The sequence below is a fragment of the Heptranchias perlo genome, chromosome 3 (assembly GCF_035084215.1).
Source record: "Heptranchias perlo isolate sHepPer1 chromosome 3, sHepPer1.hap1, whole genome shotgun sequence".
NCBI classification, from domain to species: domain Eukaryota; kingdom Metazoa; phylum Chordata; class Chondrichthyes; order Hexanchiformes; family Hexanchidae; genus Heptranchias; species Heptranchias perlo.
This window is the reverse complement of record NC_090327.1, coordinates 17934149-17961550: the sequence shown is the minus strand read 5'-3', so window position 1 is coordinate 17961550 and position 27402 is coordinate 17934149. Positions and strand designations below refer to the sequence as shown.

At 43.5% G+C, this 27402-nt stretch overlaps 1 protein-coding gene across 2 annotated transcripts in view; it reads left to right on the top strand.

Annotated features, from left to right (window-relative positions):
- LOC137310733 (microtubule cross-linking factor 1) overlaps window positions 1-24205 on the top strand; it is a 186059-nt gene extending 161854 nt beyond the window's left edge. For both annotated transcript variants that reach the window (XM_067978397.1, XM_067978396.1), the window contains one exon: window positions 23114-24205. In XM_067978397.1, the coding sequence (XP_067834498.1) occupies window positions 23114-23329 (216 nt within the window). In that variant the 3' untranslated portion in view covers window positions 23330-24205. The remainder of the gene's footprint in view (window positions 1-23113) is intronic.
- The last annotated feature ends 3197 nt before the right edge of the window (window positions 24206-27402 follow it).

Genomic DNA, 27402 nt, shown 5'->3' with positions numbered 1-27402 from the left:
TAATGACCTAGAAACAGGGGAGAAGGACAAGGGCTAGGTTGTATTTGCAAGGATAAGCACTAGCGGATCAGTGGCAGCACAATACACCACTAGGTTGTCATGTTCAGTGTCTGACTGAAAGACTGTGTGTTAAAGAGAAAAGGAAAGGACAATGCCAACACACTTTGCTGTGCCAAGCCTCAGCCTCACTCTCTCCGTTGCTGAATGCTGTGTGTCTTCCTATGATGTCGATGGTGACCTCTTCCACAGGGGTCAGTGTTTACCATGAAGCGGGTCCTCCTCCTGTGCTGGTTGTCTCCTTCCTGTTGTGTGCAAGCTTCTCCTGCAAGAAGAGTGGAATTGTGTTAATATGTGCCCTGGGCAAGGGTTTTCAGCCTGTATGAGCCTGTTTACTATAGTGTGCGTGCTGACAGGAAGAAGCATCAAGTGGGCCAAGAGGGAGAAGTAGTTGTGAGGATAGTAGCAGCTTTTGAGGGTATCAGCTTAAGCAGAAAGGAGGTGCAGTGACATCGTCCTCGCTGAATTATGGAGAGCTATGCAAGCAGGGAAGGAAAGAATTGATAATGCTGAGGCAAATATTGGATCCAGTTGAGCTGTGCAGAAAGTATGAGAGATGTGAAGGGAAATCTTACTTGGCACATTGGTGAAATCATTAAATTTCTGGGCACTGAAGCGAGGTGCTGGAGAAAATGATGATGGCATTCACATTTTGTGCCACCTCTCGCCATGCCGGTTAAACAATTTGCCATGGTATCCATCGACCATCCATGGGGAAGAGGATTACCCTTCTATTGTGAACTTGCTAGACTCTTCTTGCCCACAGACATCTTCCTGCAGTATTGTTCCCCTGTTTTGGCGACAAAAAAAGCACCTCCCCTTTAAGCTGCTGCAGCTTTTAAGAATCAGCAGCAGTGCGGGATTTCCTTCCTCCTAATCGGTGAGTTGCCAGAGGGGAGTTCCTTTCGCGCTGGAAGCTCACCCCAACCATGCAGATGATGGGCGTCCCAGAACCAGGGACAGGTCCCCTGCTGACTCCACCGGGCGGCCATTGCTCTCTGGACTGAAACATCTTAAACTAATTATTTTTCTTCAACAACGAAGACAAGAAAAGTTTTGAAATTGTATACCTTGCTATATTTACATGGCATAAACTATTTATATGTATGTAATCTTATATTAAATTGATATTTTCATCTGTTCCTTTTTTGATTTATATTCCTTTATATATAACATGTGGGTTTATATTACTTGGGATAGATCGATATGAGCTTTTGTATTAATTTAGAGGCTAGTGAAGGGATTAAGCCTTCAGATGCTGCTTCGGATACCTATAGGGGAACAGTGCTGCTGGGCAGGTGCACAGTCAGCATATATTGCCTTCTGTTTTGATCCCAAGATCCACAGTAAATTTGTAAAATCTCGTGGAACTAATGCAGTAAACCGGAGACACTTTGGTCAAACCCGATGCTTCATTGAATTCAGTTAGTGAACAATTAGCACACGCCACAATAGAATTACAAATGAGCTACAACAATAGGTTGCTTGTGTTGGAACGTTTCTGTAACTGGGACATTGGGTAAAGTTTGCAAGCCCTGACATGTTGTACAAGTATGTTTCTTCATCTGTGACTGATCTATTTGCAGAGCCTCCTGTAATACTACTACTAACAGCCTCCAGGAACCTGATTCTTTCTTAGTACCCCTGTTTAATCATAACAACTGTTTTCAATGTGTAACTTTGCTCTTTATCTTGTCTTATTTTTTTTTCTCCTGTCTGTTCTGCCCAGAGCCAAACTCTGTTACTAACCACCCCCTGGGGACTCTAACCCTGCCTGCCTCACTGCTGTAAGTTCCATGTTTCCAACCTTAGTGCTGTTTGAACTAGCCGTTTAATAAATATTAGCGCAGAGATTCTTGGTTCTAGCTTAAGAACAACTTAACTGTATTATTACACTGAAACTGGATCTTATGTTCTTTGATCAAGTTTATTATTGCCAAACTTTCTAGGTTGTACAGTTTTAGAAGAATGAGATTTGAATGGCTATGACTAAAGTTGGAGTGAAGGGAAAGACTAGGTGATACAATGTGTTACCACACTCAGTTAAACTCTGGAACCTGGATCCATTCCATATGGATGGCAATAGTCTCCTCTCTCTCTCTATGGTGAACAATACTTGTCTTTAAGTGTATCTGACAAGTCTCCATACTAAACCTAGAGCACTTGAGTCAAAGTATGTGGTTTCTCTTAAGTCAACGTGTATTAAATATTTAGCTGCTGGGGATAGAGTATGGGGCGTGGAAATGCAACACTGGTGCAATAATAGATGAATTTCTAGGTCCCAAAAATTCCAATGGGCCTACTTCACGGGGACATGTGCAGCAGAGCGAGCCCTGAGTCTGCCAAATCCGGGAACCCCAGACCCTGTTCCAAATTATAGAGACGGGCCTCCCCACATCTGTAGGGATGCATCTGTGCCATTGTGCTACTCCGATAACAGACAAGAGGCTTGGGAATAGCCCAACTAAAATATAAGTTTTGAATTTCTCAGATCGTCAGGGAGCTATCAGGGCATTCTCTGAAGGTAATCAATGGTCTCCGGGATCACTTACCTACAGTTTGAAGATTTCTGGAGCCTTTACTGGGTGCCTCAGTAGGACTCACCCCAGCTCTTAGCTGGCATCAGTTCCTTTGAGGCCTACCGAGACTGTAATGGGTAGAATTCCCAGGGTCGCCTGGGGTCTCTCCCAGACGTGTCTCCTCGATGTGACAGGGAAGCAGGCAGAAGAATCACGCTTTCCTTTCCCCCACCTGGAAAATTGGAGTGCGTAATGGGTGGATTCCCAGCAGAGCCGGGTTCCACCCTGTATTCTGCCCCCCCCCCCCCGATGGTGGATCCGCCACATTTCCACTCAGGCCTCAATTGGAATTTTGGACTCTGAGGTTTAAGAGTTGACATTTGTTGTTGGACCAATGTAGGGAGCAGTGTGTTTCCATCTCGCCTGTACTGTTCCTATCCCTACAATGCTTACTCCTGTCATTGCACGAAAAGCAGAAACAGTGTTCTACTCAGCTGTCACCCTTCACTTCAGAGCGGCACACAAGCACAACAAATCTTTCTAGTGAAGCAAAATGCTCTGGCTGAGGAACTGACTGAAGTGAAGTGTAATATCCTAACCAGTAGACAAAGTTCTGTTTGTAAACGATGCTGATACATTTGATGCTTCACATCTCATTATTAAGTCTCCAAGATATGCCACTCCTAGATACGACTGGTGATGTCCAAGTAGTGGTGAAGCTAGGGTGCTTGAAATTCATATCTTAAGGTTGTGAGTTGAAGCTCCAGGACAGACTTGAGGCAATAAACTAGACTGACACTTCAGTGCAATACCGATGGAGTGCTGCACTGCCAGAGGTGCCATCTTTCAGATGAGACATAAATGTGAGACCCCGTCTGCCTGCTAAAAGATCCCATGGTACTATTTGAAGAGGAGCAGAGGAGTTCCTTCGGTGCCCCGGTCAAACATTCTTCCCTCAACCGTCATCATCAAAAACATGTCATTGGTTCATTTGCTTTTTGTGCAACCTTGCTGCATGCAAATTAGCTGCTGCATTTACTACATAATAACAGTGATTACTGTTAAAAAAAAATCCTGCGAAACCAGGAGGAACAGAAATGCTCCACTGACTCCACAGGAGTAGCAATCATCCCCACCGCCCCCCGCCACAGTCCGCTCCAATCCCCCCTCCTGGGACTTACCTAAGGGCCCGTATCGGCGAGACAGGTGATCAGACATTGATGTTTGTTTGGTTAGCTGCCTGTGGAGACGCGACCAGCACCGGCAGCTCGTGTCGAGTTTACTGATAAGGCCCGAGGAACAATTTCCATCGAACCTCGGGCCTCTTGGTTTGGGCGCACACTGGCTGCATAGCACCAAAAACAGGCCCAGATCAAAATCTACCCCGTGCATTTAAATTTTTTATAAATCATAACACAATCCCACCAGAATGGTCTTCATCTGTCAGTTATCAAAACAAAATCTTCCCCTTTGACCTCTGCACCAAGGTTCTTTGCCGTTCTTTCCCTTGGCTCTGTGGTAGTACTTTTGTCTCTAAGTCAAAATAGCATTGCTTCAAACCCCACCTCAGACTTTAGCACATAAACCAGCTGAGGAAGTGCTGCATTATCCGAGGTGGTGTCTTTCAGCTGACATGTAAACTGAGGCTCCATCTACCTGCTCAGATGGATGTAAAAGATCCCATGGCACTATTTGAAGAAGAGCAGGTGAGTTTTCAAGTGTCCTGGACAATGTTTATCCCTCAATTAACATCACCTAAATACAGATTATTTGGTCATTTGTCTCATTGCTGTTAGTGGGTCCTTGCTATGCACAAATTAGATGCTGGATTTTCCTACATTACAACAATGACTACACTTCAAAAGTACTTCATTGGTTTTGAAGCACTTTGGGATGTCCTGAGGACATGGAAAGCTCTGTGTAAACGCACGTTATTTTTTATGTGTCCACATCATTAAATAAATTTAAAACAGAAATAGACAGTTTCCTAGAAGTAAAGGGAATTAGGGGTTACGGGGAGCGGGCAGGAAATTGGACGTGAATTTAAATTTGAGGTTAGGATCAGATCAGCCATGATCTTATTGAATGGCGGAGCAGGCTCGAGGGGCCGATTGGCCTACTCCTGCTCCTATTTCTTATGTTCTTATGTTCACATGTGGGCTGAGGCTAGGCAGCTCGGTCAGCTAACTATCAGCTCCAGAGCTAAACAGGTCCTGTATTCAAATCCTAGCAGGGTTCACTCAATATTGCATTTTACTGAGATGGATAAAATGAGTACCATGCTGTTGGATGTGAGGGGGAACTACAGGGATTGAACAGTACTTACTACATAGTTGCATTATCTTCTGGCTGTTTGGCAACTTAAATGGGATTCAGTGCTAAACCTAATAGGGCATTTCATTTTAATGGAGACTGACTTTGTAGAGACTCTCCCTCTCTCTTTTTGCTTCCAGTGCTATTATGTTTATTGTTCCTTAGAAAATGCTGTCAGGATAAACTCAGCAGCTATTAGTGTTTCAGGACTTTCACGAATAGTCTATGATGCAGGATATGGTGGCCTAGTGATTATGGTAGTGGAATAGAATCACAGAGGTTAGTGAGTTCAAATCCCACCATGGCAAGTTGTGAAAATTGAATTCAATTGCACACAAGAAACTACTGGAGAAGATTAAGAGGTATGGGATATGGGGAAGGATAGCAAATTACATTAGAAACTGGTTAAAAGGGAGGAAACAGAGAGTAGGTGTTAAGGGCAGTTTTTCCGAGTAGTTGAAGTGGGTTATATGCATGGTGTCCCACAGGGATCTGTTGTGGGACTGCCTCTGTTACTCTGCGCATCAGTGATTTGGATATAGGGCTAGAGGAAGTGGTATCTAAATTTGCAGATGATACTAAAATAGGAAGCATCGTAAATAATTCAGGGAGCAAAGGAGGCTGCAGGAGGATATTGATAAAACGATGGAATGGGCAAAAAAGTGGCAGATGGAATTCAAAGTCAGTAAATGTGAGGTGGTACATTTGGTAAAAAAAAGTTGAAATTCACAATTATACTTTGAGTGGGGGAAGACTGAGTGATGTGGAAGAGCAAAGGAATTTGGAGGTTCAGGATCAAGACATTAAAAGCAGCACCTCATGAGGAAAAAGCCATAAAAAAGCTAATGGAATGCTGGGTTCTATGGCACAATGAGATGGAGGAGTGGATTTCCCCCCGAGCAGACTTGGGGCAGCTGCCTGGTAGTCCCTGAGTGAGGCCAAGTCCATTTTCTGGCCTGGGCCTCATTAGCATTGGGCTAGCGGTCTGTGGCCTGGGATCATGATAACAAAGGGCATCCCACCGGCTCTGGGCATCTGCACTATCGGGCAGCCTTGGACCGCCTCTGGGCCGCAAGAAGGTAGGTAGGATGCTGGGGGGGTTGCTGCCCTGATCTGGAGGAGGAAGCCCGACCAGCAGCTGCCCAGGCCCGTTTCCCGGAGCCTGGAGGAGCAATCCTGCTTGCGCGTCGAGGCCTGGAGAGAATTTAAACCCTGTGCCTCATTTTAATATCCTGACTCCGATTCTCGGCTGGATGGTTGGAGCTGGAATTCGTGCGACAGGAGGCGGTGCGAATGGTCACCGGCAGACAGGTTAAGTGGATTGGTGGGGGTCTCCAATCGCGATCAGGGGAGGGGGCTACAAATACATCACAGGTGTTAATATTTGTCAAGCTCAAAATGCATGCTACTTCAATGAATAGCCGGTAACCAGGGCAAGGGAAGGCCAAGGTTTCCTTGTGGGGTCCAGAGGAGCATTCCTGGTCCCCTGCGCAGGCCTAGGGTTAAAATAGCAGATCGGGCCTTGATGAAGTCGATGAGAATTCCCTCGTTAAATCCTCCTGCCTCCCTCTCCTCCTTTGAGATGCTCCTTAAAACTCACCTTTTTCACCAAGTCTTTGATCATCCCTCTTAATCTTTCCATCTTTGCTTGACGCCCATTTTCCTTACACTCCTGTGAAGCACATTTTGATGTTTATCTACAAGTTGTTGTTCTCTGCATTACCAAAATACGGAGAGGGTCATAGACAGTGAGAGGGAAGGTAATGGTTTTATTTTTAAACGAAGGCCAGGTCTCCCTCATGATTTAAAATCAATGTTTTATATATCACCGAGTATTAGAATCATAGAAGTTTACAACATGGAAACAGGCCCTTCGGCCCAACATGTCCATGTCGCCCAGTTTATACCACTAAGCTAGTCCCAATTGCCTGCACTTGGCCCATATCTCTCGATACCCGTCTTACCCATGTAACTGTCCAAATGCTTTTTAAAAGACAAAATTGTACCCGCCTCTACTACTGCCTCTGGCAGCTCGGTCCAGACACTCACCACCCTTTGAGTGAAAAAATTGCCCCTCTGGACCCTTTTGTATCTCTCCCCTCTCAGCTTAAATCTATGCCCCCTCGTTATAGACTCCCCTACCTTTGGGAAAAGATTTTGACTATCGACCTTATCTATGCCCCTCATTATTTTATAGACTTCTATAAGATCACCCCTTAACCTCCTACTCTCCAGGGGAAAAAGTCCCAGTCTGTCTAACCTCTCCCTGTAAGTCAAACCATCAAGTCCCGGTAGCATCCTAGTAAATCTTTTCTGCACTCTTTCTAGTTTAATAATATCCTTTCTATAATAGGGTGACCAGAACTGTACACAGTATTCCAAGTGTGGCCTTACTAATGTCTTGTACAACTTCAACAAGACATCCCAACTCCTGTGTTCAATGTTCTGACCAATGAAACCAAGCATGCTGAATGCCTTCTTCACCACCCTATCCACCTGTGACTCCACTTTCAAGGAGCTATGAACCTGTACTCCAAGATCTCTTTGTTCTATAACTCTCCCCAACGCCCTACCATTAACGGAGTAGGTCCTGGCCCGATTCGATCTACCAAAATGCATCACCTCACATTTATCTAAATTAAACTCCATCTGCCATTCATCGGCCCACTGGCCCAATTTATCAAGATCCCGTTGTAATCCTAGATAACCTTCTTCACTGTCCACAATGCCACCAATCTTGGTGTCATCTACAAACTTACTAACCATGCCTCCTAAATTCTCATCCAAATCATTAATATAAATAACAAATAACAGCGGACCCAGCACCGATCCCTGAGGCACACCGCTGGTCACAGGCCTCCAGTTTGAAAAACAACCCTCTACAACCACCCTCTGTCTTCTGCCGTCAAGCCAATTTTGTATCCAATTGGCTACCTCACCTTGGATCCCGTGAGATTTAACCTTATGTAACAACCTACTATGCGGTACCTTGTCAAAGGCTTTGCTAAAGTCCATATAGACCACGTCTACTGCACAGCCTTCATCTATCTTCTTGGTTACCCCTTCAAAAAACTCAATCAAATTTGTGAGACATGATTTTCCTCTCACAAAACCATGCTGACTGTTCCTAATCAGTCCCTGCCTCTCCAAATGCCCGTAGATCCTGTCTCTCAGAATACCCTCTAACAACTTACCCACTACAGATGTCAGGCTCACCGGTCTGTAGTTCCCAGGCTTTTCGCTGCCGCCCTTCTTAAACAAAGGCACAACATTTGCTACCCTCCAATCTTCAGGCACCTCACCTGTAGCTGTCAATGATTCAAATATCTCTGCTAGGGGACTCGCAATTTCCTCCCTAACCTCCCATAACGTCCTGGGATACACTTCATCAGGTCCCGGAGATTTATCTACCTTGATGCGTGTTAAGACTTCCAGCACCTCCCTCTCTGTAATATGTACACTCCTCAAGACATCACTATTTATTTCCCCAAGTTCCCTAACATCCATGCCTTTCTCAACCGTAAATACCGATGCGAAATATTCATTTAGGATCTCGCCCATCTCTTGTGGTTCCGCACTTAGATGACCTTGTTGATCCTTAAGAGGCCCTATTCTCTCCCTAGTTACTCTTTTGCCCTTTATGTATTTATAGAAGCTCTTTGGATTCACCTTTGCCTTGTCTGCCAAAGCAATCTCATGTCCCCTTTTTGCCCTCCTGATTTCTCTCTTATTCTCTGTTTATTACACAAGAAGTGATTTTAACAGACGGGAAAGACTGCATTGTAACTTTTTTCATTGAAGGTTGGGGAAGGAAATGAGTGTTCCCTAAAGTAGAGGATCGAGGCAGTGTGTGGAGGGAAGTCCATGATGTAGTAATCATACATGGACGCTGGATGAAGTGGGCTGAATGGACTTTTCTCATTCTGGATTTCCTTTTGTTCTTGTATCAATTTTAGACTTTTAAAAAAGCCTAAATATAAAAGTCATTTAAAAAGCTTTTTTCTTAATCAACTCAATGTTTTTCAGATAAGATTATTAAAAACAGTATGTGGTTCCTGAATCCTCTCTGGTCCTCCCCCTCCCATCCATCTGCTTTAATGACACTGCATTGGACTTGTATAGACCATTAGTAATGGCTGCTGCTCAGACATAATGATCTAAACAGATTAACAAATTAGAAAGTAATTTCCTCATTCATTAAGTAAACATTGTAAATTTAGTTTAAGAAAAGAAGCATTCCTCCAGCATCTTAAGTGCTGTTAGTGTGAAATTAACATTCACTACTGCCTTTCTGCAACACTATTAAAAATTGAGGCAATTTTCAACTGCCACCCACCCCGTTTACAAGGCGTCCAGCAGTTTAAAAATGCAGAATAACAGCAGCATTTCTTGAACACCCAAGGCCCGCCCGATACAATCTTCAGACAGGCTTGTAAGTGGCCACCCAGCCTTCACACCAGCAACAGGCAGGAGGCTGTTTGCGTGTGTGAATCGGGGTCCTGTGCCAGTTATAGGACCCTGTTTGCAATCTTCAATTACAAATGATCTTTATTTAGCAGTTTGTAGCTCATTAACACATCAACTCCCTATCTGTGGTTGGTCCATCTGTTTTGTTCTCTGCCCTTCTCCTCCTTACTTTTTCAACCATACTAAAATATCTGTTTAATCTGTTAGCTGTATTGACTTGTCTTTTCTCTTTACAGGTACTGCCTGATCTGCTGTGTATTTCCAGCATGTTCTCATTTTATTTTCAAAACCAGTATCAGTCTTTGTAATTGTGGTTCTCCTTTTGGCCGATTCTTTTGTGATTGTTTCTGGTTACCGCTCTGTTTTCTTGCATGCCTGCCATTCTTTTGACATTGGTTTCTCTTTGGCCCTCACCATATGCCTTTCCTACATTATCCAGCATTTGCCCCTTTTCCTTTTTATTTCAGAGTTTTAAAAAATGTTTCCTAGTAGCCAAGGGATTAACTAGTATTAATTATTATTGTTTAGCGTATGCAGACTAGTATTAATAAATGTTTCAGCCATGGCTCAATGGTAGCACTCTCACCTGAGTCAAAAGGTTGTGGGTTCAAGTCCCACTCCAGAGACCTGAGCACAAAATCTAGGCTGACACTCCAGAGGAGTACCGAGGAAGTGCTGCACTGTTAGAGATGCTGTCTTTCGAATGAGACGTTAAACTGAAGCCCCGTCTGCCCTCTCAGGTGGACATAAAAGATCCCATGGTACTATTTCGAAGATGAGCAGGAGAGTTCTCCCCGGTGCCCTGGCCAATATTTACCCCTCAACCAACATCACTGAAACAGATTATCTGGTCATTATCACATTGCTGTTTGTGGGACCTTGCTGTGCACAAGTTGGCCATATTTCTTACATTACAATAGTGACTATGCTTCAAAAGTACTTTAATGGCTGTAAAGTGCTTTAGGGCGTCCTGGGGTTGTGAAAGGTGCTATACAAATGCAAGCCTTTTGTTTTTCTTTTTATCTCAATAAAGGTATTAAATGCAGAATGTCAAAGTTTGCAAATTATGCCAAATCATACGGGTAAAGCAAGAAAAATGTAAACTGCAAAGAAATTTAACAACTAGACAGATAAATTGCAAATTGTCCTTCGGGCTATGACAGAATTGCAGCTTAGAATCATGAAAACTGGCTTCTCAGCTGCTGCAGGTGTACTTTATGATATGAAGTTATAACCTGCAGCTTCATAGCAATATTCAGTTCAGGTTTGAGGATTTTGAAATTATTTTTAAGTTGTTGGCATTAAAATTACATCACCGCTGACCAGTTTCATAACAGAATTTATAATCCAGCTCTCTAAACTAAGAGGCAAGTAGGAGCAGGAGGGACAGGTAAATGTTAGGACATGGTTGTTAAAACAGATTAGCTGGTCATTTTTCCCCTTGCTGTTTGTGGGACCTTGCAGTACGCAAATTAGATGCCAGATTTGCCGACATCATAAAACTGACCATACCAGCCATCTCACGAGGCCTCCCTATTCCCATCATCTCAATCGCAGACAAGGCCATATCTGATCACTTCCTTATCTCCCTCACCACTCACATCCGCCTCCCCCCTTCCAACCCACTTCCTTCTGTGTCCGCCCCCGGAAAAAAAACTCTCCCCCAAGTCACTTACAACAGCAATTTGAAACTCCCAACTGTCTAGCCTTTGGCCCTCCATTCATCACGATAATTCTGCAGCTGTCGATCTACTCAATCACTCCCTCATCTCTGCCTTTGATGCCCTTGTCCTCAGTAAAACCCTTGACTCTCTCCCACCCTAGTCCTTCCCCCTAGTATGGCCCCTATTTTCAGTCCCTTAAGTCCAAGGGACGCAGACTATGAACGTATCTGGCTCACAACTGGTTTAGCCATTCATCATCAGATCTAGCTGGACCACATCAAGCACTATCGGGCCCCGCTCTCCTCTACCAAAACCACTCACTACTCCAGGATCATCCTGGAATGTCTTTAGAGCCCCTACCGTTCTGCGCACCTCATGCACTGATCCTTCGGTCACACTTCAGCTGATGTTGACCTCAAGGGCACACTTTACTTCTGCTCTCAGTTACTTTACCCTGGTATAATCAGTAAGAAATAAGCGTGTTAGACAGGCATGAAGCAATATGACCAGCAATATCCACAAGTGAGCTTACCTAAGCTGATTTCACCTCCAGAATGTGGCACCGAAAGTCAGTCCCTGGATGCGCACACATCGTGTAAATTGTATGTACGTGATGACATCACCAGTGTGTCGCGTGTACATCTCGAGATCCACACGGAGGAGAAGAATTCAGGTTTTAAAATTAGGTAATTTTTACCAATCCAATAACCCACAAAAATCCAAGAATTTATCACTGGGGAACAGTAAAAAGTGATTTTAAAGGTCTCTAACTAAATATGTCACAGCATATTTGACCATTCATTTGCTGTGCCATCTACCAGCCCTGTTTACAAGCTAGTTAAAAAAAGGGACATTACATTTTCAATTCAGAAGCTCTGAGTAAATAATAAAAAGTAATAATGAATTCCTATATCACAATATCACTGCTAAGACCTTAACAGAGCCCCTATTTCAATGAGTAGCACATTATTAAGAGTTTAGGCAGAGCAAGATGCAGAAATTGTACCATCTTTCACTATTGGTTTCATATTTCCATACATTCTAATGGATAAACTGCAGCTGTTTTGTTTCAAAATTAAGGCACAGAAAAAATGTGTCTAAACATCATAATTATTTAGGACCTGATAATACATTTTAAAATGTTTGTGATTGTAATTCTGCAACCGTAAAGAAGTAACACCATCATAAAATCTTATCTCCTTTTGCTTAAAAACACATGACACATAACATTATTTAAACTGGGACTCATTGTCCCGTAACTTGTGGTAGTATCAGTATGACAAAAACATACATGGTTCTTCACCTCCCCAAACAAAAGAAGTTCACCGAAATACTTTTTTATGGAGCAATGCCACTTTACATTTTATTGGTGAGCGTTTGTAAAGTAAAGGTTACCAAATCACATTGCAATAAAAATGAAAAGAGCAGGTATTAAAGAATAATGGTTCTGTGTCTCAAATTACAGCACAGCTGCAGAAAGTATTTAAACCAGTGTTACTGTGTGATGCCCTTTGGCTTAACCTCACTGTAGTCTATTCCAAAATGTAAGTGTTAAATGACAATATTAAAATAATATTAGTTTGATAAAGGAATGTATCAAGTACAAATTAAGGATCTTAAACACTGATATTCATTTATAATTTAACCCATTGATTTTGGATAGATTATGTGTGAGGAAGAGCACTGAACCCAGAATAGTCTGACCCAGACCAGTTTGGATTTATTTTAGAAAAATATGAATTTGGCACAGCTCAGACCTTTGGAGAATTAGATCCACCCAATCCTTTAAAAAATATGCAGCGCTCTTATGAGAGACAGGCAGGTTGATAGTCCCTCTGCGCAATCTGCTATTCTGTTTACCTTGCCCGAGGTTACCTCCCACACAATGGCTGTTCGTAGCTGCTGGCGACTACCAAAGTTTTTATCTTTCGTTCTGATGAAGAGTACACACTCAAAACATCAAAACCTGTCCTTTCTCTTCACAGATGCTGATTAATCTGCAGTTCATTTCCAACATTTTATGTTTTTATCTTTTATCTTTTGTGCTGGTTTTAATAGTACATATCAAATTTTCACAGATATGAACCAATCACTCAATGGTCGATATCCACCCGCCCCCTGTTTCATTGAATTTGTATCTGGTCTCTTTTGGTCTTGTAATTTTATTTTAATTTGATTATTTTAATAAGTCACAAATGACATCCTATGTGACTGTGACAATGGTAAACTATCCCTCCTCATCCTTTTTGACCTGTTTGCAGCCTTTGACATGGTTGACCACACCATCCTCCTCCAAAGCCTCTCCTCCGTCGTCCAATTGGGTGGGACTGTGCTCGCCTGGTTCCATTCTTATCTATCCAGCGAATCACCTGCAGTGGCTTCTCTTCCCGCTCCCGCACCGTTACCTCTGGAGTCCCCCAAGGATCTATCCTTGGGCCCCTCCTGTTTCTCATCTACATGCTGCCCCTTGGCGACATCATCTGAAAACACAGCACCATGTATGCTGCTGACACCCAGCTCTACCTCACAACCACCTCCCTCGACCCCTCCACTGTCCCTCGACTGTCTCTCATTTGTCACACTGCTTGTCTGACTGGATGAGCAAAAATTTCCTCCAATAAAATATTGGGAAGACCGAAGCCATTGTCTTCGGTCCCCGCCAGAAACTCCGTTCCCTAGCCACCGACTCCATCCCTCTCCCTGGCCAGTGTCTGAAGCTGACCCAGACCGTTCGCAACCTTGGTATCCTGTTTGACCGTGAGATGAGTTTCCAACCACATATCTGCTCCATCACCCAGACCGCCTATTTCCATCTCCGTAATATCGCCCGTCTCCGCCCCTGCCTCAGCTCATTTGCTGCTGAAACCCTCATTCATGCCTTTGTTACTTCCAGACTGGACTATTCCAATGGTCTCCTGGCTGGCTTTCCATCTTCCACCCTCCATAAACTTGAGCTCATCCAAAACTCTGCTGCCCGTATCCTAACTCACACCAAGTCCCATTCTCCCCTCACCCCTGTGCTCACTGACCTACAATGGCTCTCGGTCCGGGAATGCCTCAATTTTAAAATTCTCATCCTTGTTTTCAAATCCCTCCGTGGCCTTGCCCCTCCCTATCTCTGTAACCTCCTCCAGCCCTACAACCCTCTGAGATCTCTGCGCTCCTCCAATTCTTGCCTCTTGCGCATCCCCAATTTTAATCACTCCACCATTGGTGGCCGTGCCTTCAGCTGCCTAGGCCCGAAGCCCTGGAATTCCCTCCCTAAACCTCTCCACCTCTCTACCTCTTTCTCCTCCTTTGAGACGCTCCTTAAAACCTACCTCTTTGACCAAGCTTTTGGTCATTTGTCCTAATACCTCCTTATGTGGCTCGGTGTGAAATTTTGTTTGATCACGCTCCTGTGAAGCGCCTTGGGTCATTTTACTACGTTAAAGGCGCTATATAAATGCAAGTTATTGATGTTGTAATTTGAACAGCAATAGTGAAGGGCCAGGGCTTGCCATATAGGACACACCAAGATTGAAAAGAGTTGAAGAGAAAACTGTTACAGTAGAGGAATATGTGATTAGTTTGGATTTCAATGGAGGTAATTTTAACTTTGGGTGATAGTATAAAATGGGCCATGTCAATTCAGCCACTCATTATACATTTCTCCTAATTTCCATTGACTTAAATGGAAATGAAAATCTTGAGAGGTGTATAACGGGTGACCGAATCGACATGGCCCATTTTACACTATCACCCAAAGTTAGAATTACCCCCAATAAGTGAGGCTAACAAGTGGACGATGAACTTGTAGGGTGGTGTTTGTTTTTATATTCATTTTCGGGATCGCCAGCAAGGCCAGCATTTATTGCTCAATCCTAGTTGCCCTGAGAAGGTGCTGGTGGGCCGTTTTCTTGAACCTCTGCAGTCCCGAGGTCCTTTGCTTTTTGTGGTATACATTAATGATTTGGACTTAAACGTAGGGGGCATGATTAAGAAATTTGCGGATGACACAAAGATAAGCCTTGTGGTTGATAGTGAGGAGAAAAGCTGTAAACTGCAGGAAGATATCAATGGACTGGTCAGATGGGCAGAAAAGTGGCAAATGGAATTCATTCAGGAGAAGTGTGAGGTAATGCATTTGGGGAGAGCAAACAAGGCAAAGGAATACACAATAAATGGAAGGATACTGAGAGGTGTAGAGGAAGTGAGGGACCTTGGAGTTCATGTCCAGAGATCCCTGAAGGTAGCAGGACAGATAGATAAGGTGGTTAAGAAGGCATATAGAATACTTTCCTTTATTAACCGAGGCATAGAATCTAAAAGCAGGGATGTTATGCTGGAACTGTATAACACACTGGTTAGGCCACAGCTTGAGTACTGCGCACAGTTCTGGTCACCAAATTACAGGAAGGATGTAATTGCACTAGAGAGGGTGCAGAGGAGATTTACGAGGATGTTGCCAGGACTGGAGAATTTTAGCTATGAGGAAAGATTGGATAGGTTGGGATTGTTTTCCTTGGAACAGGGGAGGCTGAGAGGAGATTTAATTGAGGTGTACAAAATTATGAGGGGCCTAGATAGAGTGGATAGGAAGGACCTATTTCTCTTAGCGGAGGGGTCAATAACCAGGGGGCATAGATTTAAAATGATTGGTAGAAGGATTAGAGCGGAAATGAGGAAAAAAACTTTTTCACCCAGAGGATGGTGGGGGTCCGGAACTCACAGCCTGAAAGGGTGATAGAGGCAGAAACCCTCAACTCATTTGAAAAATACCTGGATGTGCACCTGAAGAGCCGTGATCTGGAGGGCTACGGACCAAATGTGGGAAAGTGGGATTAGGCTGGGTGGCTCGTTTCTCAGCTGGTGTGGACACAATGGGCCGAATGGCCTCCTTCTGTGCCGTAAATTTTCTATGATTCTAGATTCCATGTGGTGAAGGTACTCCCATTAATACTGTTGGGTAGGGAGGTACAGGATTTTGAACTAGCAATGCTGAAGGAATGGCAATATATGTCCAAGTCAGGATAGAGTGTGACTTCGAGGAGAACTTGGTGGTGATACTGTTCCTATGCACCTGCTGCCCCTGTCCTTCTAGGTGATGGAGGTCGTGGTTTTGTGAGGTGCTGCCAAAGAAGCCTTGGTGAGTTGCTGCAGTGCATCATTTAGATAGTGCACAGTGCAACCGTGGTACGCTAGTGGTGGAGGGAGTGGATGTTGAAGCTGGTTGAAGGGGTGGTGATCAAGCAGACTGCTTTGTCCTGGATGGGGTCAAGCTTCTTGAGTGTTGTTGGCGGTCACCTAAAATGAATGCGGGCTTCATTTCAATATTGAATGAGGCTTCTGCATTCATTTTCCACCCGGATGCCTAAATTTGTTTAGACTAGTTTAGGCTCATGTTTGTAAGATCCGACTAGTATTTATTCAAAGAAATATAATTCAGAAATATCATTTTTTGTGGAATCAGAAGGAGCAGGAGTGCTCCTCATGGCTTCAGAAACCAACAGTGGGCCGCTGTTGGCCCGCCCTCAACTCCCCCCCCCCCCCCCCCGAAACTCCTGATTGCCCCTCCCCTGGACAATCTGTGGGCCTCAGCATGGCTGAAATTGGTTAGGCTCCATCAAGTGAGCTGCGTCGGGGTGCCTGATATCTTGGTCCCCCATGATTTTCATGTTGTCCACGCCTATTGATCCCAGGTCACCAAATGAAATTTTACTTGCAGAAGTAAGATTGTAGACAATCACTTCAGTGCCTGGCCAAACCATGACAATTCTGCATACTAGATGAGTTATGACAGCAAATCATTGTCCATCACTTGTTCCTGGTGTCAGGACTGAAGTTTTATCTTTGGGATCTAGCTTAGTGTTTATGTCTGAATGATTAAGTACTAAGGTGTGCTTATAACTCATAACCTGCACAGTACATATCAGATTAGTTTAGAGTGAATCTAGGTTTTACCTAGTAACATTCCACAGCTGTTATTGGTCACTATCTGCTTGACCCTTCAGAATCAAATAACCTTTATCAAAAACTACAATTGAAATATCTTCCCTTTAAGGTAAATTCTATTTTAGATTGGAAGGTTATAGTTTGGCAAAATCATTGGTTGGCAGTGCTGTAATGATACAAGGTTAAAGGTAATTAAAAACAAACTACTATATAAAGTGTTTAGCTCTTCACAGTTTTTAACATGAATTCCTAATGATTTTGGTGCTTATATATTTAATTTCAGTTTACCAAAGTATGGTTACCCTAGAACAGCGCAGTCAATTGGAGGCTAGCTTAACAGACGGATTCATATTCTTTCCCCTTTTGTCCTGCTGTTAAAATCCATCTGCCTCACTCATATTGTTCTGTTGTATATTTACCTTTCCATCCGCATATGTTGAATTGGTGAAGAGATGAGGGAGTAAAGAATCTTGCCCCATTTGGGTTTTTTCACTTTGTCCTGTGACAGCATTAAATGCAGTTGAGAGCTCCGGTCAGCAATGTGACATAACATCAGCCTTAGAATTGTACTTTCCAAACTTTTCTGCTAGGGGGACCCCTGCAAATATTAACACATTATCAGGGACCCCTGCAAATGTTAACATATTGTCAGAGATCCTCAGCAAATATTGACACACTCCCAGACCCCCTGTCCTAACGTCAGCTACCCAAAGGAAAACAGTGTTATCGTTATAGAAAATGTTTTTTTATTAGTAAGCAGCAAGTGCAGGAAAATACACAAACCTGATGGTGGACAAAAATCTGCTGACATCAGGAACCTTGTGAGATACCAATTTAAAAACCTGATTTAGAAAATCAACCTTGTTGCCACCGCCACAACCCTGACCTATCTTCCTGGGTAGAAGTTCATTACCCATGAATGGTGGGCTCACAGCAGGACTCTCACTGCCAAGAAGAGGCCCGCCAGTACCACTGAGTAAACCCTGGTTGTGGTGCAGTAGGGACGCTACAAGAGGGACCTTAAAAAGGGCAGAAGAGCTCTGAAGATGGCAGGAAGTGCAGTCTTATAGGCCTCACAGAGTCTGAGGCCTGCATAGGTAAGTGAGTAGAGGCCAAATTGGAGGGAGAGAAGGCATCTGCTGGGGCCTCTCCCTCCATTACTGCAACTTGAGGCCATTACTCCGCTACCCCAGGCCCGTTGCCACCTCCTATAAGGTGGTCATGAGGACCAGCGGTAGCAGGGATGTGCAGGAGAGAAATGGAATAGGAGGCCAGGCTCTGCCCATCCCTGCAAGCATTCACATGCAACAGGTGGGGGAAGGGGTGGCTAGCTGTAATTGCAGTTGGGTCGTGACGAGGAAAATGAAGGTCAGAATGGGGAAGTGACGATAGGCCTCCGCCACATTAGGGTGGGTTAGTGGAGGAAATTCAGTTGTGCGACTGTGTGGTGCTACTGCAGTTGAGTGTACGAATGTGTGACAGTCACTTAGTCGGGCCACACAAGATGACACGAACATTATAGTATGAGCTCTAAGGTCAGGTGAAGCCTCCAGTTTTGCCATCCACATTGCTTTGATATTTTCCCAACCAATGATTTCTGTGTTGGTCTCTTCAAAAGAAGTCAATGTTAAGTTGCTTGGGACCACCTCCTGCATGTGTCTGTTCTCGTCGATTATATGCCAATTTGTACTGCAAGCAGTAGATTTTTATAGAGATAATGAAAATACATAGAGTCATGATTATGTTGTGCAGCTGCACAGTTTCAGGGCAATACAGTGTGCAACAAAATGAGGATGAAGATCATTTGTGTGAAGCCCCTTTTAGAATTATTAGGGTGGACATAGCTTGCTACGTGCACTTCTTAATTGTAACAATAACCCTGCATCCTTTAATGTCCCCATTCAAGCAAAGCATTCTTTGCCCTGGATCTATTTTGACAGCACGCATCCAGGTACCATACTGTTAGGATCTTAAAGCACGGAAGAATTCATCTGTTATAAACTGTTTGTATGTGTGCTTGGGGCAGGTGCTTATCATGTAGGAAAATATTGTTGCCTTCCTTAGCCGATTTACTGAGGTCTGACATCTTTTTCCCGATCTTTCTCCAGCTCTTGCAGGTCCCAGACGCTGCATTCACCCTTTCTGCAACTTCTTCCCCTACTTGCTGCATGAGATGCATCAGAGAGGGGGCATGGGTCCCATATAGTGTGTCCCTCCTCCTCCTGACTCCTTCTAGAGAAGCAATCTGCTCTCTGCTGAGATCTATTCCACAGCAACATTAATCAGAATAGTTGCCCTGTTCGCCCCATTATTATTTCAGATGTTTAAACAGTTTCGAATTGCAGTTCACACCATGGTATCACTATTATTGCTCCTTCTGTTTCATTGGCTGGCCTGCTATTCAGGTGTTAAATAGCACCTGCTGAAAACAGTAAAATCAGATGTTAAGCACCTTTCTTTGCAAACCTCAAAAACCCAAAGTAATCGTAATCCCTCAATAGTGCACCAACAGCAATTTCTCGGCTACTGTGCTGTCTCCTGCAGGTTCGGGCAAAGCATGTTTTGGTGTGTAAAAAGCAATAAAACTGCAAATGCTAGAAATCTGAAGTAAAAACAGAAAATGCTGGAAACACTCAGCAGGTCAGTCCGTATCTGTGGAGAGAACAGACATGTTAATGTTTCAGGTGTATACCTGTCTCTTCTCTCCACAAATGCTGACTGAGTTGCTGAGTGTTTCCTTTATTCAGCATCGTCACATGGCAGATTTTAGCCAGTACACTAATGAGTTGTAATCTAAAGGACAGGCAGATGGACGGATTGGTGAAATAACACGTTGGTCTTTCCCTACTGACAGAATCTTTGAATCATTTTACTGAGACTGTTAAATCCCTTTAAACATATTTTAATGAGTTTGTCTAGAACTGTTTGATCAGGACTATTTTTAAATGTTTTTTTATATTATGGATAAAAATAGCCATTTTGTAATATAGCTCCTTAATTGCTCATTCCGCAATTCAGTTTGAACAAAAACTTTGATTTGACACCAAAGAGTTCAGATTTCTGCTGGTTCTCGGTGAAACCAGACAGCAGATCAACTATATTTAGTGTTCTGAATATTTTAAGCCAGGCAATTTAGAAACATTTTCTGCTTGGCTTAGGGAATTTATAGTGAAGAATTTTTATGCCTCTGGCAGGAATGTTGTGGAATAGGAATAAATGAGAAGTGGTTTTACTTCTATACTGGTCAATCTCCCTTGATGTCGCACTTGGGGAGTCAGGACCAAATTCAGTATTCAGGTCAGTAGGTGGGGGATAATTCAACCCAGTAAGGGGAGGAGAAAAGGGGGAGGAGGAGAGAGAAGGGAAGTGAAGGAGGAGATGGGGAGTGAGAGAGAGAGGAAGGGAGAGGAAGAGGTGGAGGAGGATGGGGAAAGGAGAGAGTGACAAGGTGGAGGAGAGGGAAGAAATAGTGGGAGCAAAGACACGGAAACTACTTCAATGGGGAAGGGAGTAAGTCACTTTTCCCTCTGGCAGGGCTGGTATATTGGTTCCCCATCCCTCACACTTGACCATAAGGTCTGGATTTACGGGTAGCAACTCTTCCTTCTCCAAGACACCTAGTTTTGATATTGGCGGGGGAGGGGGGAGGGGGCTGGAACGTGGATAGGATACTCAAAAAGCTGAATCAACAGGTGTGTGAAAAGGGGAGAAAGATACACCAAAAAGGACTCATGGCTCCTAATTTTAACAGCATCAATCACCAGGGCCCATTGGACATTCAGGATGTGTGCTCCTGCTCCTTGGAAAAGGTGACAGCGGCCATAGCAAAACGGCCACAAACCCAGCCACCATCAAGGTGGTGCAAAAGCTGCCATTAATAAGGGAGGAATGAAGGGGGCAATGAAAATCTGTGAAGGGTCACAGCATGGAGTGGGGGCAAGTCTGAAGAATTGGTCAGGGTCAAGGTAGAGGGTTTGGAGTCATAAAGGTTTGGGCCATTAACAGTTTCAGATCCGGAGAAGCTGCAGACTGCTGAGCTGTAAGATCAATATAGGGAGTTTAAAATAAGGTGCGGGCAGTTTTCAAAGGTTGTGGAAGGAAATAAGCAGGCTAGAAGTTGGTCTATGAATAGTATGCCAAAATCTTAACTGACATCCATTACCTGAATTCCAATATTTCACTTGGAAATAATACTTGTCAGAGTTAATATAGAGCCACCCAGAGGCCAGGGTGTGGAACTGCATGAAGACTCGCCACTATCAGATTTCAGTGTCAACTTCTCCTTTTCATCGTAACATTACGTGACATATTTAACATAGAAATGCCCTGTCACAGCGCCATAACAGGTACTGCATGCAAATGTTGACATTTTAAAATAGATTGTCCTGTAGACAGAGCCTGATATTGGAGTTTTCAATGTAATTTGAAATGGAATGTTGGAAATAATGCAGAAAATAATCAAGAAGGCAAATGGAATGCTGGCCTTTATATCTAGAGGACTAGAGTACAAGGGGGCAGAAGTTATGCTGCAGCTATACAAAACCCTGGTTAGACCGCACCTGGAGTACTGTGAGCAGTTCTGGGCACCGCACCTTCAGAAGGACATATTGGCCTTGGAGGGAGTGCAGCGTAGGTTTACTAGAATGATACCCGGACTTCAAGGGTTAAGTTATGAGGAGAGATTACACAAATTGGGGTTGTATTCTCTAGAGTTTCGAAGGTTAAGGGGTGATCTGATCGCAGTTTATAAGATATTAAGGGGAACAGATAGGGTGGATAGAGAGAAACTATTTCCGCTGGTTGGGGATTTTAGGAGTAGGGGGCACAGTCTAAAAATTAGGAGCGAGATTAGAAAACATTTCTACACACAAAGGGTTGTAGAAGTTTGGAACTCTCTTCCGCAAACAGCAATTGATACTAGCTCAATTGCTAAATTTAAATGTGAGATAGATAGCTTTTTGGCAACCAAAGGTATTAAGGGATATGGGCCAAAGGCAGGTATATGGAGTTAGATCACAGATCAGCCATGATCTTATCAAATGGCGGAGCAGGCACGAGGGGCTGAATGGCCTACTCCTGTTTCTATGTAACCCACTCTTTGATTTTAATATATAATAGATTTTAATCAGAATTCACATGCCTCTACCTGTCATGTACCAGTATTTGGACTTTGTCTCTCCTCTTCCCCTGAAGGTGCTGACGCTGGCTGCAGTATAGTCTCACTGGCAGCCATCCAGTACCTTGCCTAAATGGCCAGTCTTCATGTGTGAGTGAGTGTTGGGACACGGTTCTACTGTGGAGGGCATAACATCCGCACACCCCTACTTTCCAGAACATTTTCTTAAGAAGTGCTATGCTAATTATATAGCTCTCCATTCGCTGCTTGCTGTTCAGTAAAATGATATTTCACATGTAGGTCTTACCCAGGTACCTAAATCAAATTCAACTGTCCTCAGTCCAGGATATTTTTCCATCAGTCAGCTTTCAGGATGAAGACCAATTGAATATTATGGCTGTCAAATTTCATGAGCATAAATCCTCTGAGCTTCAGCCCTAGTTAAAAGGCATTCAGTTATTGGATATTGGCAATGATTTGTCATATGGACTACTGAAACTCGATTCTGTGAAAAGTCTCAGAAAGGAATGGATTAATTGTTAATTTTAATAAACTGGTCTGTTTGTGATCTTTTGTGTGCAGATTAGGGATTGAAGTGAAATGTGGGATATGATATATGATATATCGCACTGGCATTGTTGTACGAATTGGTCTGATTTCAATAAGTGTGATTGAGTGAGCAGTTATTATTGAACAAGGCTAGCTGAATTCAATCCCATGAGATTAAAATATGCTCCTTATCACAGAGCCATCATAATTCTTCATCTTTCTTTCAATTATTTGTTTAATCAACTGGCGTTGTTGACGTCATGAACCCATTTATATCTGTGGAGAACAGTCTAGAACAGGAGTAATCACCGGCGGTAACTATGGTGCTCTTAGCACGTGTTCTCTGTAAAATGCTGCGAGAATTCTTGGAAGGGTAAGAGGTAGTAAAAGCTTAATTGAGCTGCCGATAGACTTAGCTGATAGGACTTCTGATTGTTTTTCTTCCATTGCAATGTTCTAACCTTCCCTTTTTTCTTCTATTTCCTGGCTGAAAGGAGTTACCTTGGTCCTCAGTAGCTCCACCACTAGAACCCTGCTTCTCACGCCCTGCCAGGCCAGCCAACCGACGTCCACCATCGCGATGGGCTTCTCGCTCACCCTCTGCCTCCTGGTCTTCATCCTCTGGGGATTTAGTTTGTGCCGAACAGCCCAGAAGCAGCGAACCACCTGCAGCAGAGCCAGACCATGACCCAGAGCACAAGTCTGCGTGATCCATGGGTGAATTAAAAAGAACAATGCAATTCACAGTCACAGCAGCCCTACAAAGTGGCCAATCCAAGTCAGCAGTTGAAGTTCCAAAGGATTCGACAGATCAGGAATGGAGAAGTAACTGTTGTGTATCAAACTTATAAAACAATGGATATGTCTGTACTCCAAAATGAGACCAGCTAGCATACATGGCTGTAAAGATGGAGATTTCTTTGCGTGTAGAACAATTGTTTAGGGGGTCTCCGTTATTTTTATTTAGCCATTATGGAGAAGTTGACAAAGCAATTTGAAATGTACACAGTATAGACTGTGAAGGCCACCACCTCCCCCTCCTTCTTCCACCATTTGGGCTGTGCAGTGAAGATTTATTGTTACACTATTGCCTGTAGGAGGAGACCAAGTTAAATTCTTTAACCATGTGATGTGTATTCAGGGTAGTTTTCCTGGCAGCTGGAAGCCTAGTGGTTACAATGCTGAGCTCCTTATTAAGCTGGAGGACACAGGTTTATGTTCCCAGGGCTGCCTGTTAGTCAGATCTACGACCACAGTTGGAATGAGTTAGTCTGTTTTTTTTGGACCAGACCGCGAGCTACAGCACCTCGTGTTCCACCAGTGGGGGAGGGGGAGAGAGGGGAAATGATATGGTTGGTCCCATCCTGTCAAAGTTGCATCTTCTGTTGGCGGACCAGCGAGCAGCAATGGAAGTGGCAGTGGCCATGGAGATGTCTACAGCTTGGATCGCCCTGCCATCCTTGAATGTTATGTGGAGGCAAGTCAAGTGGGGGAATTTTTTTTCCAGCAAATAATTCCAATAAATGCAAAAAAAAATGTTAAAAAGTATTATCTACAATAAAATTTGTAACTATTATAACAACAAAGTCTTGTAATTCATTGCTTACAGTAGTTTCCACAGTAATACCATACAGCTGCACGCCTCAGTATGACGGTTATGGTGTCCAGGCATTTGCCTGTAAAAAGTACAGTCTATATAACAAGGGAAGAAGAGAAAGAGATCAAAATCCTGAGAAATTGAAGGGACTGGAATGGTCTCTCGGTAATTTGGGCTGCCTTTCTTTTACATTGCACTGTATTGTTTTCCATGTAAAATAGTCCTAATTATATTCTTTTATAAAATATTAATTTTATTCTACTCTTGATACCAGTGCGACTTTGTAAAGTGCTTCGTATTGATTGAAGCATTAGTTATAATGTTACAAAGAGTCCATGGTGCAGTCATAGAAAGCGAACTGTATCTTACAGGTTTAGGGACAAGAAAAAGAAACTATATTGAATAGAGTTTTTAATTTTTTTTTGCTAGAGCAAAAGGCAAATAAAGGGGAGGGATTCAGACAGTCTTAATAAGTTAGCTGTATGATGGTACAATACTTGACTTGCATGCCATTGGGTCCATAGCACTTTAGTGCATGTATATAGCTACTGTGCCCCAACATCACTCATAAATGTGAGGAACAAAAACACAAAGAATCCACTGTAATGAATTTGTGAGGTTAATCATGTACTGTATTTTAATTATTGGTGTTTCTTGCATTAGCTAGGGAGAAAGCATTTTTAACTAAATTATTGTAACGGTTCAACTGTCTGTGTACAGTATTGATAATTTTTGGAAAATATTGAGATATTGTTCAGACTTAATATTGTAATGGATGTCTTTAGGGTTCAGTGTAAGACATAACTTACCCATCAATAAAAAGTCAGAATTTCCAACATCTGATGTTGCTTTTCAAATTCATTTGGAGTGAAGCATGAAAGGGCTTGTTAGTATAATGCCTAGGCCCATCTTTGTGAGTGTGTGTGAGTATATGTGTCTGTGTGACTAAGACTGCTAGCAACCATATTAGATCTACCACAGTTTAGTACAGTAAATTGTTAGAACATATAAATTTGAAAGATTTAAAATATCAGGTAACTGCCAAAATAAAACTGAGAAAAAGCTTCATTTTGTGAATGAGTGTAAAAGTCTCTACACAATTACTTACGTTTTGTGATTCCTTCAGAGTACATCACGTATTTGTATCTAGATTAAATCTAAACCCCAAATGGCTTAGCAAATGTATACAGTAAGCAACTGAACTCCACAGGCCAGGAAGGTCCCTGTTTTGATCGCCAGTCTGTGTTGATTTAGCTGATCACACCTGGGCACCGTTAGCACTCCTGGGTTAGGGAGGGGGAAATCATCCAGGGTTCCTTTCCTCATATCTGTCCAGTGTGCGTTTGGGAATGTAATGTGAGGAAAGGATGAGGTTCTCTTGTGATGCTATCCGTCCCCTCCCACCCCCATTGTCAAAAAGTCAACACTCACTGTCAAGGCTCATACATGAATGGTTATTTGGGTGAAATAATGGAGGGTGCCCTGTGCCTGTGGAATCCTACAAACAGGAGAAGGCTGCTCGAGCCTGTTCTGACCAAATTGTATCCCGTCAAGGAGCCAATACCTGCAGGAGAGGGGGATCAAAATGAAGAACATGGAGCAGACATTTCTTTGATTTTGCACTAGAGGAAAGGATAGATGACTGTGCACAGGATAAGTTTCCGTTATGCCTTCTTTATTTGGTTTGCAAAAGTCTTTTTGGAAAACAAAACATTGGTCCCTCTGATTGCTCAATGTTACATTCAAAAAAAGAGCTGTTGTTCGCAGATTATACAATCCAAAGGCTGAAACCTCAAGAGAATTAAGATCACAAACCCAGATAATATTCTCAGTCCCTGGCACAAAAAAGAACATATGCCAACCTAGAAAACTAGCAAAAGCTGGCCAGCAGCTACAAAAATAGGCCCAAAAACCTGATTCTTCAAGATTGGCCCTGATTATAAATGGGTGAAATGATTGTACAATGTGTGAAAGCAAGTGATTACATGGGCTTTGTAGCTTAAGTTGTAGGTATATGCAACGTTCCTTCCACTTCACCAAACTCTGCATTTGGCAGGTCATCTTCTGCCATTTCTTCCATTTACAACACAATCCCACCACCAAGCAAAGTTTTCCCTCTCTGCCTTCTGGAGGGCCCAGTCCCTCCGCAATGCCCTGTTCCACCACCCCTACTTCCAACTATCCTTTCCCCTGCACCTTCCTATGCAATCGAAGGGGGCGCAACAACTGTCCATTTACCTCCACACAATACTCCAGGGCCCCAAAAACTCATTCCACATGAGGCAGCAATTCACGCGTAATCCCACTAATCCAGTATACCTTAGTCACTGCTCAGTGTGGGGACTCCAAACAAATATTAGGTAAACACTTTGCTGAGCATCTGCGTTCTGTCCAGAAGTGTGGCCCTGACCTCCCTGTGGCTTGGCACCTTTACTTCTCTCTTTCCTACACTGACCTCTCCATCTTTGGTCTCCTACACCCTTCCGATGAAGCTCAATGCAAGCTTCAAGAAAAGTATCTGATCTTCCTGCTGGGCACTATGTAGCCCTCTGGTCTGAACATTGACTTTAGTAACTTAGCTACATCCTTCATTTTCTTCACAGCAGTGGGTCTGTCATATACGGGGACGGGGGTTGTACATTGATATTGAGTTGGAGTCCTTTTAATCAGAGCACAGCGCTAGCTGGAGGGTGGTAACGGCTGAGCCTGTGGTATGGATCTGACCTTTCCTTATGACTGGTGGAGTAAAGTTTAATCCCCAAGAACAGGTGAATTGGGGGTGGGTGGGGAGTAAAAATACTGGGCTTTCAGGGCCGGATGGCATCCTGGCTCCAACACACCTGCTTCTGGGTCTAACCCAGGCAGATTTGCCTGAGTGTGGAGAGCAGACACCAGGAAGTCCAGCCCCCACTTAATTCCAGCGGGCTGATGCTTAAAAGGGCAATGTACCTCATTGAGATACTTGAGGTACATCATATTTTGTGTATTGGAATAATAAAATGAATTTAATCTTACCTGTTTGGGTTTCCCAACGCTTCCGATTCACGTCAGGTGAAAGCAGGTGGGAAGGGCCGGATCCATGAGCTGAGTGCCTTTATTGCACTGCTCGTGGACCCAGAGGAGCAGGAATGCTTCATCCAGGCCCAACAAGCTCACCTGGCCTACAGGACCCCTGCGATCGGCCAA